Genomic DNA, 15,998 nt, shown 5'->3' with positions numbered 1-15,998 from the left:
ACTCATATTCTTAGGTCTCTCAACAAGACGGCGTGTTGTCTAGTGTAGTGGAATCCTGATTTTTCTTGGTGTGTATGGCTGCGTATTATCTATATACATAGTCCGTGAAAATGTTCACATTATCATGTTTCCATACAACTATATATGCACAAATCTTTGTACTGAAATGTTGTATACAAGCCATTCAGATGCCCTCACTCATCTCTGAATGTCCAAAGGGTGAAGTTTGGTTTCATCCAATGCCAGATGTGCTGGGTTTAGCCGAAGAACTTAGATGCTAAATTACATATATTTGAGAAATTTGATGGATTGAAGTCTAGGTTATGACTCAGTAAATACACCTCTACATAGAGAGAGACAGCAATCTTACTTATAGTTACTGCTTGGTGTTTTCAAACACAGGTAAACAGAGATCTCTGCAGCCCAAACTGTAGACTAGAACTTTTGGCCTCTCGTTTGAAGAACTGGAGAAAATACCACTGCTCCCCTCATTGCTTATTCTGAGCTTACCTCATTTTGTGTCCTTAGGGTCTGGCCCCAGTTCCCTTTACTTCAGTCATAACACACCCACGTAGAAATGAAAATGAAGTGCTTTTAGTTATATTCACTCTTTAAGAGAGGTAGAAAGCTTTTAGTTATTAGGTATAATTTTATTAGTTATAAACAACTAATTTTAAAAATATTTCAAGATAAGAATATTTCTAGAAAGAGCTTTCTAGACAGAGTTCAGAGAGTAACTGCTGGACTAGTGAAATGGAATATAATACAAAGACAGGTTTTAAAGTGGGAAAAGGAAAGGTTTGTTTAAGCTTTAGTTAAACACTTTGTTTTGGTTAAATGTGACCTTCATCTACATTTATACCTCCATAATTAGAAATACATGAACATCTTATCTCTTAGTTGTGAACTAAAGAAGAATTTGTTCCCTTCTTGTGCTGTATTCATTAAGATATTTTTTCCCAGAAACTGAATTACTACATTTTCTTTGATATTAGGATAGATTCTAGTAAAGACTTCTTTCCATACAGTGTTATGTGATAGGATTTGCTCTCTGAATAACATATGAAAACATTGTTGGTACTTTAGTGTTCAGTGCATTGCAGAATGCAATTTCAAATGAGCATCTTTAGGGCTTCTCAAAGGATAAATTTATAGCTCAAAACTTGGCTAAGAGATCTCTAAGTGGAAAGAATATTGTGAACAGTTATCATAAAACAACCATTCCCACAGTAAATTTTTAGAGACTTAAAGCAGGAACTGGTCCTTCCATTTAAAATAAGATTAATGGCAGGTGAGTCAATAAATTCTTCCCAATGCATTGAAAATTTCTGCTGCAGTCAGGATGTAATAGTGGGTATCATTATATTTGAATTAATTCAATTTACGCTGTGAATTTAATGTCATTGTAAATGTTTGTATTCAGGGCTCGCTCTTCCAAACAAATATTTGGGGACATTTAATGTTGCAGATCTTCAGGGAAAATGCCAATTATTCATTCATCACAAAAAGACCCACCCAACAGACGATCCTAGCTTGCATCACAGATTATTGACAGGAGAAGAAATTATACATGAACTTTCCTGCCATAGTTTCTTAGTCAAAATTTTCTTGGGTTTGGATACATATTCATACAACAGATCATAATTAAAATGTGGTAGGAAACACAATTTCTTATCTGTAAGATTATTAGAAAATTCTTATGCAGCAGGGCAAGTTCATCACTCCTCAGGAGGTTTCCCAGAAATTGAGAGGCACATCCAAACCAATAAGAATTGTCCATAATTTTGTGATTAGAGCACTATCCAGGCTGTAAGAGAACCGGATTAACATTCTACACCATCTGATTAAGATCAAGGACTTCACCCAAAGCTCTCAGGCAAACACTCTTAATCACTAAACTATGGGGGTTGTATCTTTTGCTAATAAAATAATGGCAAGTATAAATCTGTGCCTAATCTTTCTCCTGAGTATAGGAAATCTTTGGTTTTCATTTTCTCCCTAGCATTCTGATGATGTTTAGCCAGGAATCTTATATTCTTTTCTAGCTAATATCTTAAAAGCTTGTCAGCCACTTACTCAGGTATTCCCTGTTCCATTCAAAATTAGTTTCTGAAGTATGTTAAAGAGCTATTACTTAAACAGTTTGAAACAAACCCAAATCATTTTAGCTGAAAGGATTTAAGGAGCCATCATGGAAGCTTATGTTCTGGGAGATTCGAGAGGGTAGTTAATATCTGGAAGTCTAATGGATCAGAAGCATTAGCCTCCACATAGCTGGAGTAAGATGATGTGTCATGATTTCTCAGCAGTCTGATTCTTTTTTTTTTTCCGATGAAGGCAAAAAATGTTCTTGTGTGGATACAGTCAAAGTCACAATTTTTCTACACTCTTCATTTGAGGTTGTAAAAGTCATGGAGTGGCAGGCTAAATGAAGAGGTAGAGCAATCCTTTTCAAAGTGATAATGACTGATATCCTGTCTGTAGCTCTTTCAGTTGTGCTTAGCTGAAAGGACTGACAATCAGAAACTGATCTTGCTACTTTATTCCATTCCCCATTTCCATTAAATGTCCCACAGGGGATAATGTAAACAGTTTTAGCTGTAGTAATATCTGTAAATGTTTGAAATTCTATTACATCTATTCCTGTTGTATGTGAGCACTTCACAATCAGTGTTTATCACATTATTGTGATTTAGTGAACTGTGACATCTCTATTTTTTGATGGAAAACTAAAACGCAGACAACAATATAGCTAAGGATTCATAGGACACTTTGGGTAGCGGAGATTTGAACTCAAGTCACAGCTTTGCAGCCAAGTCAGAGGAACAACTTATTAAATTACATCACTTATTAATATTAAACCTGATTTTAAGATTTTCCTTACCTGAGCTGGAGAATATGTAATAATTGTTCTGTGATAATTGCATTGTTGTAAAAAAATACCTGAAGGAGGGAATAGAGAAATCATCTCTTTTATAAATATTGAGGTCGATTTCTGCCTGTGTGACTAACAAGCCATTAATTCTAACAAGGTCAAGCTGGGGTTAGTCCTGGGATATGTTCAGTCATTTGAATCAGTGCCTTTTTCAGTAATCAGAGATATAACAGAAGGGTTATTTGTGTTTCATCTCAGTTCAACTTCAACTTCACCCAGGGAAGACCCTGGCTGGACAGAAATGTGGAGAGCTCTCCTCATACACACTGAAAGGGCAGAGACCCAGAGACTGGGAAATGTAAGGTGGGATGACTTGTTTTAGAATAAAGCCCAGGGGTAAGATTTACTTAAACAAACAGGAAAGTTTGGCTTTTAACCCCTTTTTTAATCCCGGACTAAATTTCAAGATCTGGTAAATTAGATTTATTTTGAAGCAGTGTGTTTCATACCAATCAAAAATTCAGCACTTTCATACCCAGATCTGAACTCAGCTGAAAAGCCCGGCTTGCGAAGTAGGGAGTGTGGTAAACTAACTAACTAGCTAGCCTAAGGAAGACTCAATCATGGGGGTTGTCTCTGGGAACATTGTGCGAAAAGAAGTATTTTCATGGGAAGGCAGAGCATGGGAGCATTGAGAACGGTTTCCCGTTCCTCTGTAGCGCTCAGACCACGTGTGCTCTGTGATTTGTTAGCCACTTGAAAATCATATATTATGTTTTTATTCTGTGCTGATCAATTTTATTTATTGTTATATTTCATGTTTGATAACTGGAAATAAAAAATGACTGAGAGAATTTTTTATAGCCTTAACCAAACCTCTGAAAGAGATTCATGTATATAAGTCTGAGAGAGATTAATTCTAATGCACATAACTCAAGGCCTCGATACTTCTTAAAAGTTCAGGTTCCTTTTAGCACCTGATACAAATGAACAGAAGTCTTGATGAAAATGCAGATGGTAGTTGTTTTACTATTACTGACTCATATTGACCAAAACAGAAACTGGAAAAGATAAAGAGCCTGGAGGTACAACAGCCATAGCAATGCAATTATAGTGTAAAGTGGAAAGGTAAGGCCTCGATAATTCCCTTGATGTCTATGCAACTGTAGTGGCCTCCTTGGTCTCAAAGATCATAAATAATAAGGATGAAAAATATCCCTCTTCAATAGTAGACTTTTGTTTCCTAATTTTCATAGGGACACCAAGCAATTGCTCAGTAATTTTTCCACATTTTTCTGCCAGTTGCTGCAGGCATGTCACTTGCTAGTGCAACAATAACCCAGAAGAGCAGGACGTGATATAAAGCATTAGTAGATCAGCGTTTCATTAGGAATATGACATGATGGCATGACTCACAAAAAGCATTCAATACTTGTACAGATTGCACCTATTAAAGGGAGTTGATGTAGGTTAAAAACATAAGATCTGAAAGATAATATCGTCCCCTAGATATGTTCATAAGTACTGTGTTATTTTAAAGGCAAGAATAATTTAAACCTGTTTTAAGTTGCATTCTTTTTAGGGCTAAAAAAGGCAAATGTTTGATAGTATATGACAATTCAACACAATGATTTTCAGGAACAAAATCTTACACAAAAGGGAAAAAAAAAGCTTTTTTAAATTCATTGAATCACAAAACCTGTCAGCGAGTCTGCACAGTCAACAGATGCCAGAGATTCAAAAGGAACACCTCAGGAGTATAAGACTGTACCATAAAACCTAAATGAACTATTTTCAGTAGTGTTCACTACAAGGGAACGTAGGGAGGATCTCCTATCAAGGCTGAAGTTCTCTTATTTGAAGTTTCAGTAGAAGAAATTTTAGAAAAATGTCCTGGTTTCGGCTGGGATAGGGTTAAATTTCTTCCTAGTGCTGTGTTTTGGATTTAGTATGAGAAGAATGTTGATAACACACTGATGTTTTCAGTTGTTGCTAGGTGCCCTCCTAGTCCAAGGACAGCTCCCGTGCCTACTGACTGAGCTAGGTACGCGAGATGGGAGGGAACATAATCAGGACAGCCAGCCCAGCTGGCTAATGGGGTATTCCATACCATGTGACGTCATGCTCAGTATATGAAGGGTAGGCGTGATCCAGGAAGGGCCGATCGCTACTTGGTTATCGGTCAGTGCGGGTGGTGAGCAATTGCATTGTGCATCACTCATTTTGTATATTTTATCATTATCATTATTATTTTCCCTTTTTTTTTCCCCTGTTCTATTAAACTGTCTTTATCTCAGCCCACGAGTTTTTCTCACTCTTACCCTTCCGATTCTCTCCCCGTCCCGCTGGGGGTGGGGAGAGTGAGTGAGCGGCTGCGTGGTATTTGGCTGCCTGCCAGGTTAAACCACGACAGTCCTTTTTGGCGCCCAACGTGGGGCTCGAAGGGTTGAGATAACGACACATCTGACCCGAACGGGTTAAAACAAATTTGTTATAAGCATTCATTATATCAGTTTAGTACTTGATGTTCACAATGTTGATTTATTTGCTCTCAGAGTTTTTGGATCTGTTCTTGCAGTTGTGGTATATAGCACCTTACTGGCTGTCTATACTGCTGATTATCAGTTTGTATGTGGGGTTGGTCATCTCTGGGAAATGGATTAAGGTCATTGCTTTGCTATACTGTGTGACCTGGCTTTATGTTATGATAAAATTATTGGTCACGAGCCTGTACTCAGCACTGCCATCATTCCTGTTCTTTGGGAGCTATCTTTTGGAAACTATTAATAATTACACTTCTTACGTCTTCACCTCAGAAGATGAATTTAGGGGGGAGACAGGATGGAACACTTTCTCCCACTTGTTCACCTTCCCCTCCATATCTTCAGAAACTCCTTTTTCTTCTATCCTCTTCATGAAGACGTCCACAATATTCCCTGAGAATTTTGAATATCCTTGGGATGTTCAAACAAGCATGATCATATTGCTATGTCTCCTGAATGTGGTTCAGGCCTTGTTTAGAGTTAAACAACTATTCAGGAATACTGTCCAGAGATCAATCCCAGCAACAGATACAGTGACTACTCAAACCCCCACAACAGGCACTGTAGCTACTTCAACCCGCACGACAACCACCGTGGCTACTTCAACCCCCACAACAACCACTATGGCTACTCAGACCCCGGCAACAGTCACTACAGTTACTCCAACCCCCGCAACAGGCACTGCAGCTACTTAAACTCCGCCAACAGTCACTGCAGTTACTCCAACCAGTGCGACAAGCACTGCAGCCACTCAAACCCCGGCAACAGTCACTACAAATACTCCAACCCCCGCGACAGGCACTGCAGCTACCCAAACCCTCGCGACGGGTACTACAGCTGAACCAGAGGACCAACCGTCTCTGGTATCCGTCGCCCCTGTACAGAAGAAGAAATCTTTGAAGCGGAAGTCAGGTCGTGTAGAAAAGGATGATGGAAAAGCAGGGACATCACGAGGAGGGGAGGAGGAAGAGGAAGAACTCATAAATGAGACGGAAACCACCCGATCCTTATCCCTGAATGAGTTGCGAGATATGCGGAAAGATTTCGGCCGTCGTCCAGGCGAGCATATTGTTACCTGGCTGCTCCGATGCTGGGATAATGGGGCCAGTAGCCTGGAATTAGAGGGGAAGGAGGCCAAACAGCTGGGATCCCTTGCTAGGGAAGCAGGTATTGACAAAACAATCGGAAAAGGGACACAGGTCCTCAGCCTCTGGAGGCGACTGCTGTCAGGCGTAAAGGAAAGGTATCCCTTCAAGGAAGATGTTATATATTGCCTAGGCAAATGGACCACTATGGAGAGAGGTGTCCAGTACCTGAGAGAACTAGGCGTGCCGGACGTGGTTTATAGTGACCTGGACGACGGCCGAACACCCAAAGATCCAGATGACGTCCAGGGCACCCGACCCATGTGGCGGAAGTTGGTACGGAGCGCACCAGCATCGTATGCCAGTTCGTTGGCAGTACTGTGCTGGAAAGAGGAAGAAGCACCAACGGTGGATGAGGTGGTTAGCAGACTTCAGGATTTTGAAGAAACTATCTCCTCTTCCCTTGTCTCGGCTGTGGAGAAACTATCCCGGGAGGTCCAGCAACTCAAAGAGGGTATGTCCTATTCTCCACCTGTATGGACCAGTATCTCAGCCATTAGGAGTCAGCGTTTTTCTCCTCAAGAGAGAGGATATAGAAAGTACACACCACGGGGCACCCTGTGGTTTTACCTGCGTGACCACGGAGAGGGCATGAGGCAGTGGGATGGAAAACCTACCTTCATCCTAGAGGCACGTGTACGTGAGTTGCAAGGAAAAACAATCACACAAGGGGGTTCTCCCAGGAAAAATGCTGCTCCAGTTGTCAGGAAAAACCTGTCTCACGACGGTCCAGTTTCCAGTGAACAGTTCCCCAGACAGAGTAGAAGGGCTGATCTTACTTTGGATTGTAATTGCAATGAAGAAATTCTTGACTCACGTTTGCAAGAAGTGAGAGATGGATACTATGACCAGAACTAGAGGGGCCCTGCCTCCAGCCAGGTGGAGGAAAGGGACAACCGGGTTTACTGGACTGTGTGGATTCGATGGCCTGGCACATCAGACCCACAGGAGTATAAGGCTCTCGTAGACACCGGTGCACAGTGCACCCTAATGCCATCAAGCTATAAAGGGGCAGAACCCATTTGTATTTCTGGAGTGACAGGGGGATCCCAAGAGTTAACTGTATTGGAGGCCGAAGTGAGCCTGACCGGGAATGAGTGGCAGAAGCACCCCATTGTGACTGGCCCAGAGGCTCCGTGCATCCTTGGCATAGACTACCTCAGGAGAGGGTATTTTAAGGACCCAAAAGGGTATCGGTGGGCTTTTGGTATAGCTGCCCTGGAAACGGAGGAAATTAAACAGCTGTCTACCTTGCCTGGTCTCTCGGAGGACCCTTCTGTTGTGGGGTTGCTGAGGGTTGAAGAACAACAAGTACCAATCGCTACCACAACAGTGCACCGGCGGCAATACCGCACCAACCGAGACTCTCTGATCCCCATCCATGAGCTGATTCGTCGACTGGAGAGCCAAGGAGTGATCAGCAAGACTCGCTCACCCTTTAACAGTCCCATATGGCCAGTGCGAAAGTCTAATGGAGAGTGGAGACTAACAGTAGACTATCGTGGCCTGAACGAAGTCACGCCGCCACTGAGTGCTGCCGTGCCGGACATGCTAGGACTTCAATACGAACTGGAGTCGAAGGCAGCCAAGTGGTACGCCACCATTGACATTGCTAATGCGTTCTTCATCATCCCTTTGGCGGCAGAGTGCAGGCCACAGTTTACTTTCACTTGGAGGGGCGTCCAGTACACCTGGAACCGACTGCCCCAGGGGTGGAAACACAGCCCTACCATTTGCCATGGACTGATCCACACCGCACTGGAACAGGGTGAGGCTCCAGAACACCTGCAGTACATTGATGACATCATCGTATGGGGCAACACAGCAGAAGAAGTTTTTGAGAAAGGGAAGAAAATAATTCAAATCCTTCTGAAATCTGGTTTTGCCATAAAACAAAGTAAGGTCAAGGGACCTGCACAGGAGATCCAGTTTTTAGGAATAAAATGGCAAGATGGACGTCGTCAGATCCCAACAGATGTGATCAACAAAATAACAGCCATGTCCCCACCAACTAACAAAAAGGAAACACAAGCTTTCTTAGACGTTGTGGGCTTTTGGAGAATGCATATTCCAAATTACAGTCAGATCGTAAGCCCTCTCTATCAAGTGACCAGGAAGAAGAACGACTTCAGATGGGGCCCTGAGCAACGACAAGCCTTTGAACAAATTAAACAGGAGATAGTTCATGCAGTAGCCCTTGGGCCAGTCCGGGCAGGACAAGATGTGAAGAATGTGCTCTACACCGCAGCCGGGGAAAATGGTCCTACCTGGAGCCTCTGGCAGAAAGCACCAGGGGAGACTCGAGGTCGACCCTGTCCTGGTTTCGGCTGGGATAGGGTTAAATTTCTTCCTAGTGCTGTGTTTTGGATTTAGTATGAGAAGAATGTTGATAACACACTGATGTTTTCAGTTGTTGCTAAGTGCCCTCCTAGTCCAAGGACAGCTCCCATGCCTACTGACTGAGCTAGGTACACGAGATGGGAGGGAACATAATCAGGACAGCCAGCCCAGCTGGCCAATGGGGTATTCCATACCATGTGACGTCATGCTCAGTATATGAAGGGTAGGCGTGATCCAGGAAGGGCCGATCGCTACTTGGTTATCGGTCAGCGCGGGTGGTGAGCAATTGCATTGTACATCACTCATTTTGTATATTCTATCATTATTTATTATCATTATTCTCCCTTTTCTGTTCTATTAAACTGTCTTTATCTCAACCCACGAGTTTTTCTCACTCTTACCCTTCCGATTCTCTCCCCGTCCCACTGGGGGGGCAGGGGGAGTGAGTGAGTGGCTGCGTGGTATTTGGCTGCCTGCCAGGTTAAACCACGACAGACCCTTAGGGTTCTGGAGTCAGGGATACAGAGGATCCGAGGCCCGCTACACTCCAACTGAGAAGGAGATATTGGCAGCATATGAAGGGGTTCAAGCTGCTTCGGAAGTGGTTGGTACTGAAGCACAGCTCCTCCTGGCACCCCGACTGCCGGTGCTGGGCTGGATGTTCAAAGGAAGGGTCCCCTCTACACATCATGCAACCGATGCTACGTGGAGTAAGTGGGTCGCACTGATCACACAACGGGCCCGAATAGGAAACCCCAGTCGCCCAGGAATCTTGGAGGTGATCACAAACTGGCCAGAAGGCAAAGATTTTGACATATCCACAGAGGAGGAGGTGACACGTGCTGAAGAAGCCCCACTGTATAATAAACTACCAGAAAACGAGAAGCAATATGCCCTGTTCACGGATGGGTCCTGTCGCCTTGTGGGAAAACATCGGAGATGGAAAGCTGCTGTATGGAGTCCTATACGCCAAGTTGCAGAAACTGCTGAAGGAGAAGGTGAATCGAGCCAGTTTGCAGAGGTGAAAGCCATCCAGCTGGCCTTGGACATTGCTGAACGAGAAAAATGGCCAGTACTTTATCTCTATACTGACTCATGGATGGTGGCGAATGCCCTGTGGGGGTGGCTGCAGCAGTGGAAGCAGAACAACTGGCAGCGCAGAGGTAAACCCATCTGGGCTGCTGCATTGTGGCAAGATATTGCTGCCCGGGTAGAGAACCTGGTTGTAAAAGTACGTCACGTAGATGCTCACGTACCCAAGAGTCGGGCCACTGAAGAACATCAAAACAACCAGCAGGTGGACCAGGCTGCTAAGATTGAAGTGGCTCAGGTGGATCTGGACTGGCAACAGAAGGGTGAATTATTTATAGCTCGGTGGGCCCATGACGCGTCAGGCCATCAAGGAAGAGATGCAACATATAGATGGGCTCGTGATCGAGGGGTGGACTTAACCATGGACACTATTGCACAGGTTATCCACGAATGTGAAACGTGCGCTGCAATCAAACAAGCCAAGCGAGTAAAGCCTCTTTGGTATGGAGGACGATGGTTGAAGTATAAATATGGGGAGGCCTGGCAGATTGATTATATCACACTCCCACAAACCCGCCACGGCAAGCGCTATGTGCTCACCATGGTGGAAGCAACCACCGGCTGGCTGGAAACATACCCTGTGCCCCATGCCACCGCCCAGAACACCATCCTGGGCCTTGAAAAGCAAGTCCTGTGGCGACATGGCACCCCAGAAAGAATTGAGTCAGACAACAGGACTCACTTCCGAAACGCCCTCATAGACACCTGGGCCAAAGAGCATGGCATTGAGTGGGTCTATCACATCCCCTACCATGCACCAGCCTCCGGGAAAATCGAACGATACAATGGACTGCTAAAGACTACGCTGAGAGCAATGGGTGGTGGGACATTCAAGCATTGGGACACACATTTAGCAAAGGCCACCTGGTTAGTCAATACCAGGGGATCGGCCAATCGAGCTGGCCCTGCCCAATCAGGACTCTTACGTACTGTAGATGGAGATAAAGTCCCTGTCGTGCATATGAGAAATATGCTGGGGAAGACAGTCTGGGTTAATCCTGCCTCTGGCAAGGGAAAACCCATCCGTGGGATTGCTTTTGCTCAAGGACCTGGGTTCACTTGGTGGGTGATGCGAAAGGATGGGGAGGTCCGGTGTGTACCTCAAGGGGATTTGATTTTGGGTGAAAATAGCCAATGAACTGAATTTTGATGTCAACTGTTACATGATATTGTATATCATTATTTCTATGATATAGCAGTGGTATATCAGTGAAAATCACCCAGATTAGTGAAGAATGAACTAACTCCGATGAAACCGAGCAAAGTGCAACGATGATAGAACTGGACGAGCGCAGCAGTACCGAAATGAGAACTAGCTTCAGGATGCAACGGCCCAACACCGCACACCATCTCTTCGGCCCTGAAAGACTGTTATAACAGATGGAGCCCAAAGTCATGGACTAAATGAACTCAGTGGACATTTTAGAGGGATAGTCCATAGACCGAGGGAATGATATCTGTGCGTGCATATATATATATGTGTGTATATATAAAGAAAGATAGTGGTGGTTAATTGAAATGTATTAAAAAAAGATGTGAGACCTAAGCACGACGTAAATGGTATGGAATAAGGGGTGGATACTGTCCTGGTTTCGGCTGGGATAGGGTTAAATTTCTTCCTAGTGCTGTGTTTCGGATTTAGTATGAGAAGAATGTTGATAACACACTGATGTTTTCAGTTGTTGCTAAGTGCCCTCCTAGTCCAAGGACAGCTCCTGTGCCTACTGACTGAGCTAGGTACATGAGATGGGAGGGAACATAATCAGGACAGCCAGCCCAGCTGGCTAATGGGGTATTCCATACCATGTGACGTCATGCTCAGTATATGAAGGGTAGGCGTGATCCAGGAAGTACCGATCGCTACTTGGTTATCGGTTATCGGTCAGCGCGGGTGGTGAGCAATTGCATTGTGCATCACTCATTTTGTATATTTTATCATTATCATTATTATTTTCCCTTTTTTTTCCCCCTGTTTTATTAAACTGTCTTTATCTCAGCCCACGAGTTTTTCTCACTCTTACCCTTCCGATTCTCTCCCCGTCCCGCTGGGGGTGGGGGGAGTGAGTGAGTGGCTGCATGGTATTTGGCTGCCTGCCAGGTTAAACCATGACAAAGAAATATTGACATTACAATTACTAACAAATCCCCAAGGCCAAACTCATATATGGAAGGAAGCATTATGTACCATTTTCCTTCACCGGGCCTCAGGCCTAGAAGGAGTGTAAGTAGAAAAGGTGGTTTTTTTTAAAAAAGGGACTCCTAGGAACATCTGAAGAACTACAGACCAGTAAGTCTGACTTCTGTGTCAAGTGTTTTGATAGAAAATGCATAGAAAAGTACAATTAGTAGGATTGTATTTATCACTTTATCATACAGTCACATATCATGAGCACAGCTTTTAAAGAGGGAAGTCATGCTTCAATCTGCGTACAACTTTCCTGAAGAGTCTGAGTAGGAATGGTCAAGGTAACACTGTGTACTTTCATTTCAAACAGCTCTTGACAGGGTCACTCGTCAAAGGCTGTCAAAGAAATTAAATTCTGAGAGGAGTTGAAGGACAGCACCATTTTGAATTAACAACAGATAAAAAAAAAATCCACCTGTTGTAGGAGTATCTCATCAGTTTGGAGAACTGGGAGATTGCCAGTGAAGCCACAGAATACTTTTCTGGGACTTCACAATTCAACATATAAACCATCTGGAAAGGAAATGAACATGGAGGTAGAAAAGCTTGTTGATAAAAAATTATTAAGGATAGGTAATAAATAATGTCACCCAGTACAAATTTATATAATACCTAAACCAAAAAAATATAATACCTTTATTAGATATTATCAGTAAAGAGATTAGGGTGCCATTATGGATGAACATCAGCTTAACTGCAAAAAGGCAAATGGAACTGAATCATGAGGAAAACAATAAGGAACAAACAGAGCCAAAAAAAAAAACCCCAAGAAAAAACCTGTGATAGAAAGATCTACAGCTTCAATATTGCTGTGCGGTTCTCATCTTCCCATCTCAAAATGATAGAGTGGAATTTGAAATGGTGCAACATGGGCACTAGGAATGATCACAAGTTTATTAAAGATTCACTGTAAGGAAGGATTAATAGTCTGGAATTTTTCAGTCTGTAAAAGACAGCTAAAAGGGGATATGACAGATATCTTATAAAATCATAAATGACTCAACTGAGATGAATCAGATGAACTGGTATTCATAATCACAACAAAAAGCCAGAAAACAGTAAAAGAAGTCACAAGGAATGTAATTAAATTATGAAATTTATTGACATAGTACAAGCCAGTGGGAATATGTTTTATATGACAGATTAGACTAGGAATGATTTCAGTCTAGGCTGGGAAAAATTTTAATTGATTACAATTTGGTTGATGCCCTGACTTTATTTTAATACCCAGGACAAAGGTTAATTTTTTTTTTTTCTACAAAAAAATACCTTTTAAGCTTTAATGACAGAACTAGTTCAGAATTTGCTTTTTCATACAAGGGGCAGTTTTTCTCCACAAGTTCATAAAGCAATGTCAAAACATTGATTTAGTCATGTTTTTGAGGAAAATAGGTCACAATTGCTAGTACATTTAATACCTGCATGATTATGTTTTTTAAAAAGAAATCTACTGCTACTTATAAAGCCACATTATTTATGGGATTACATTGTTTGAATTAAAAGCATTTTATGCTTTCTACTTCTGTTATTTGATTCACATATCAAACACATTTAAATTTTCTAACCAAACTTAAGCCCCCAAAAACATGTTTAAATGCATATATGTTTAAACTTCCTCTCAGAACCAAGCTGCAGGAAACTGTGGGACAACAGGAGGAAGAGAGCACAGCCCTACTGGAAACTCCTGAGTCCCATGAGGAACATTTGAAGGGCTAGAAGTATATGTTTTACCATTTCAGCCTTATATATTTTTTTTGCTCTAATAGGTTGTGGGTTGCTTTTCCTTCTCTCTCTGCCAGCTGGTCTTCTCTCAGCTGCAATCTCATATTCCTCTACTTCCATGTTCCTCCTTATGCTCCTTTCTTTTCTCTGTCTTGCATAAGATACCTCTTTTCTCTCCTTTCTTTTCCTCTCTTGTTCTTATTTACTTGTTTTAAAATTCTTTGGAGACTCTTGATGGATCTTTATAGATTTAGACTAGACTTGTCTTGTTGCTACTGTGTCCACAAGTCAGATTTTATTCAGTTTTCCTCATCTAAAAATCTGAACAATTCTTACTTTGTTTAATATAGCTTTTAGTTCCTGAGTATTGTTTACCCCAGTAGCCCATCTTCTGTCTAACTGAACGCAGCTGTTAGAGTCATATTGTTCTCCTGCCATTCTGATTACGACATTTCCTCTAAGTCGCATCAAATACAAACCTCTCACCTCACCTTATAAAACCTGTCTCCCTTCCCTGCTCATTTCTCATTTCCTAAACTCTTGCGATTCTCCAAAGCTGTCAGTAACTCCACAGCAAATTCCAGATAACTCTGATTTCAGTGTTTATATTTTTCACATTCCTGAATGTTTTTCTAGTTGTATCTTACAGTACTAAGCGTGTTGTCCTGATAAAATTAATCATCTCCCAAATTAAAAGGATCACTGAAAATGAAATTACTGATCTATGTATGTGTCTGCATCTTTGTTTGTATCTGCATGCACAAATGCTTTTACATCATTTGAGTTATTCTTGCTGAGCTTAGAAAGTCCTCAGTCGAACACAGCATGATATGTTGATTTATTTGTCATAATTGTCACTGCATTGATAAACAAAGCTTTGGCCTACGAAAATTCTCACCTTTCTAAAACTGATTACCTGCTTTAGTCTTTCAAAATGTAAATATTAACCCCTGTTTGAGAAAATACATCCTTTTTCTTAAGCTCACTGTTGTGCTGCTGGAAACCCTGAAGAGCATTTTAGCATACGTACTGGACCTGAGCACAGCATATCAGATCAAACGAGGCTATCTCCATCAATTACTAGCTTTACTGCTGGGCAGGTTCAAAAAGCAAGCCACAGGGTTTTTCTGTGATAATCTTAAAAAAACCTGATGATAATTCATATTTTAAACATTCCTTATTTTCCAGGTGTGATGGGGGAATATGAACCAAAAATTGAAGTCCATTTTCCTTACACAGTTACAGCTGCAAGGGGAACCACTGTTAAGATGGAGTGTTTTGCACTTGGCAAGTAAGTACAGATTCTTCCATAATTAGACATCATTGTTTATTAAGATGTGACATGCCTAATTTGTGGTTTCATTATTTTGCTGGATTTCATTTTCACAGACAGTCCTTACTGCACACTCGAAGTAACCAATTGACTAAGTAGCCAATTATGAATTCCCTGCTCAGCCATTTCTGTGGACAGTAATTCATTCAAGTTAAAAGACTCTCTGTCAAAATAAAAAGTAATGTTCTTGTAAACAAAAAAAAGAAAAATTTTTTATTGAAAATATTACCAGACTCACCTATTTATTTACTGTGATACTATAAATCAGTAAATTAGGCTTTATTCTGCCAAAATATCATAGTTAGAGAATAAACAAGATTAGTAGCTTTTTTTTACCCCAAATGCATAATTTATATATGAAGCTAAGAGCATAATGTTTTAAACATGTCCTAACGCACTTTGTGTCAGTGCCAATTCTCTAGTTTCTACCTGACCTAATAGCACTACTAGAGAACAGGTGTTTAGTATTCATGTCAAGGGGGTTTTTATATGTTTATTGGTAAATGAGTTTAGGGAAAGAAAGGTTTTAGAAATACCTCTTTGCTATTTCATACAAATTAAATAAGAAGTGAAATTACTTCTATACCCTATTCAGATTACAGAATATAGGATGAAATTGATAACATTTCAATTTTGTTGTGGCAGTTACTATTATTATTGTTGACCCCCCGAAGTCATGCTGCTCAATATCATATATCCTGCTTGGTTTTCTAGTTCATAGCTTATCAAGGCACATACAGGTTCCTTACAGTCTGGCTTTGAT

General features: G+C 41.6%; 1 protein-coding gene across 1 annotated transcript in view; it reads left to right on the top strand.

The window, feature by feature from the left end:
• Positions 1–15,998, top strand: part of CNTN5 (contactin 5) — a 742,128-nt gene that overhangs the window by 565,656 nt on the left and 160,474 nt on the right. The window contains exon 9 of the mRNA XM_075140101.1: positions 15,091–15,193. Coding sequence (XP_074996202.1) covers positions 15,091–15,193 — 103 coding nt within the window. The remainder of the gene's footprint in view (positions 1–15,090; positions 15,194–15,998) is intronic.

This window comes from Calonectris borealis, chromosome 1 (genome assembly GCF_964195595.1).
Source record: "Calonectris borealis chromosome 1, bCalBor7.hap1.2, whole genome shotgun sequence".
NCBI lineage: Eukaryota > Metazoa > Chordata > Aves > Procellariiformes > Procellariidae > Calonectris > Calonectris borealis.
This window is presented reverse-complemented; position numbering and strand designations above follow the sequence as displayed.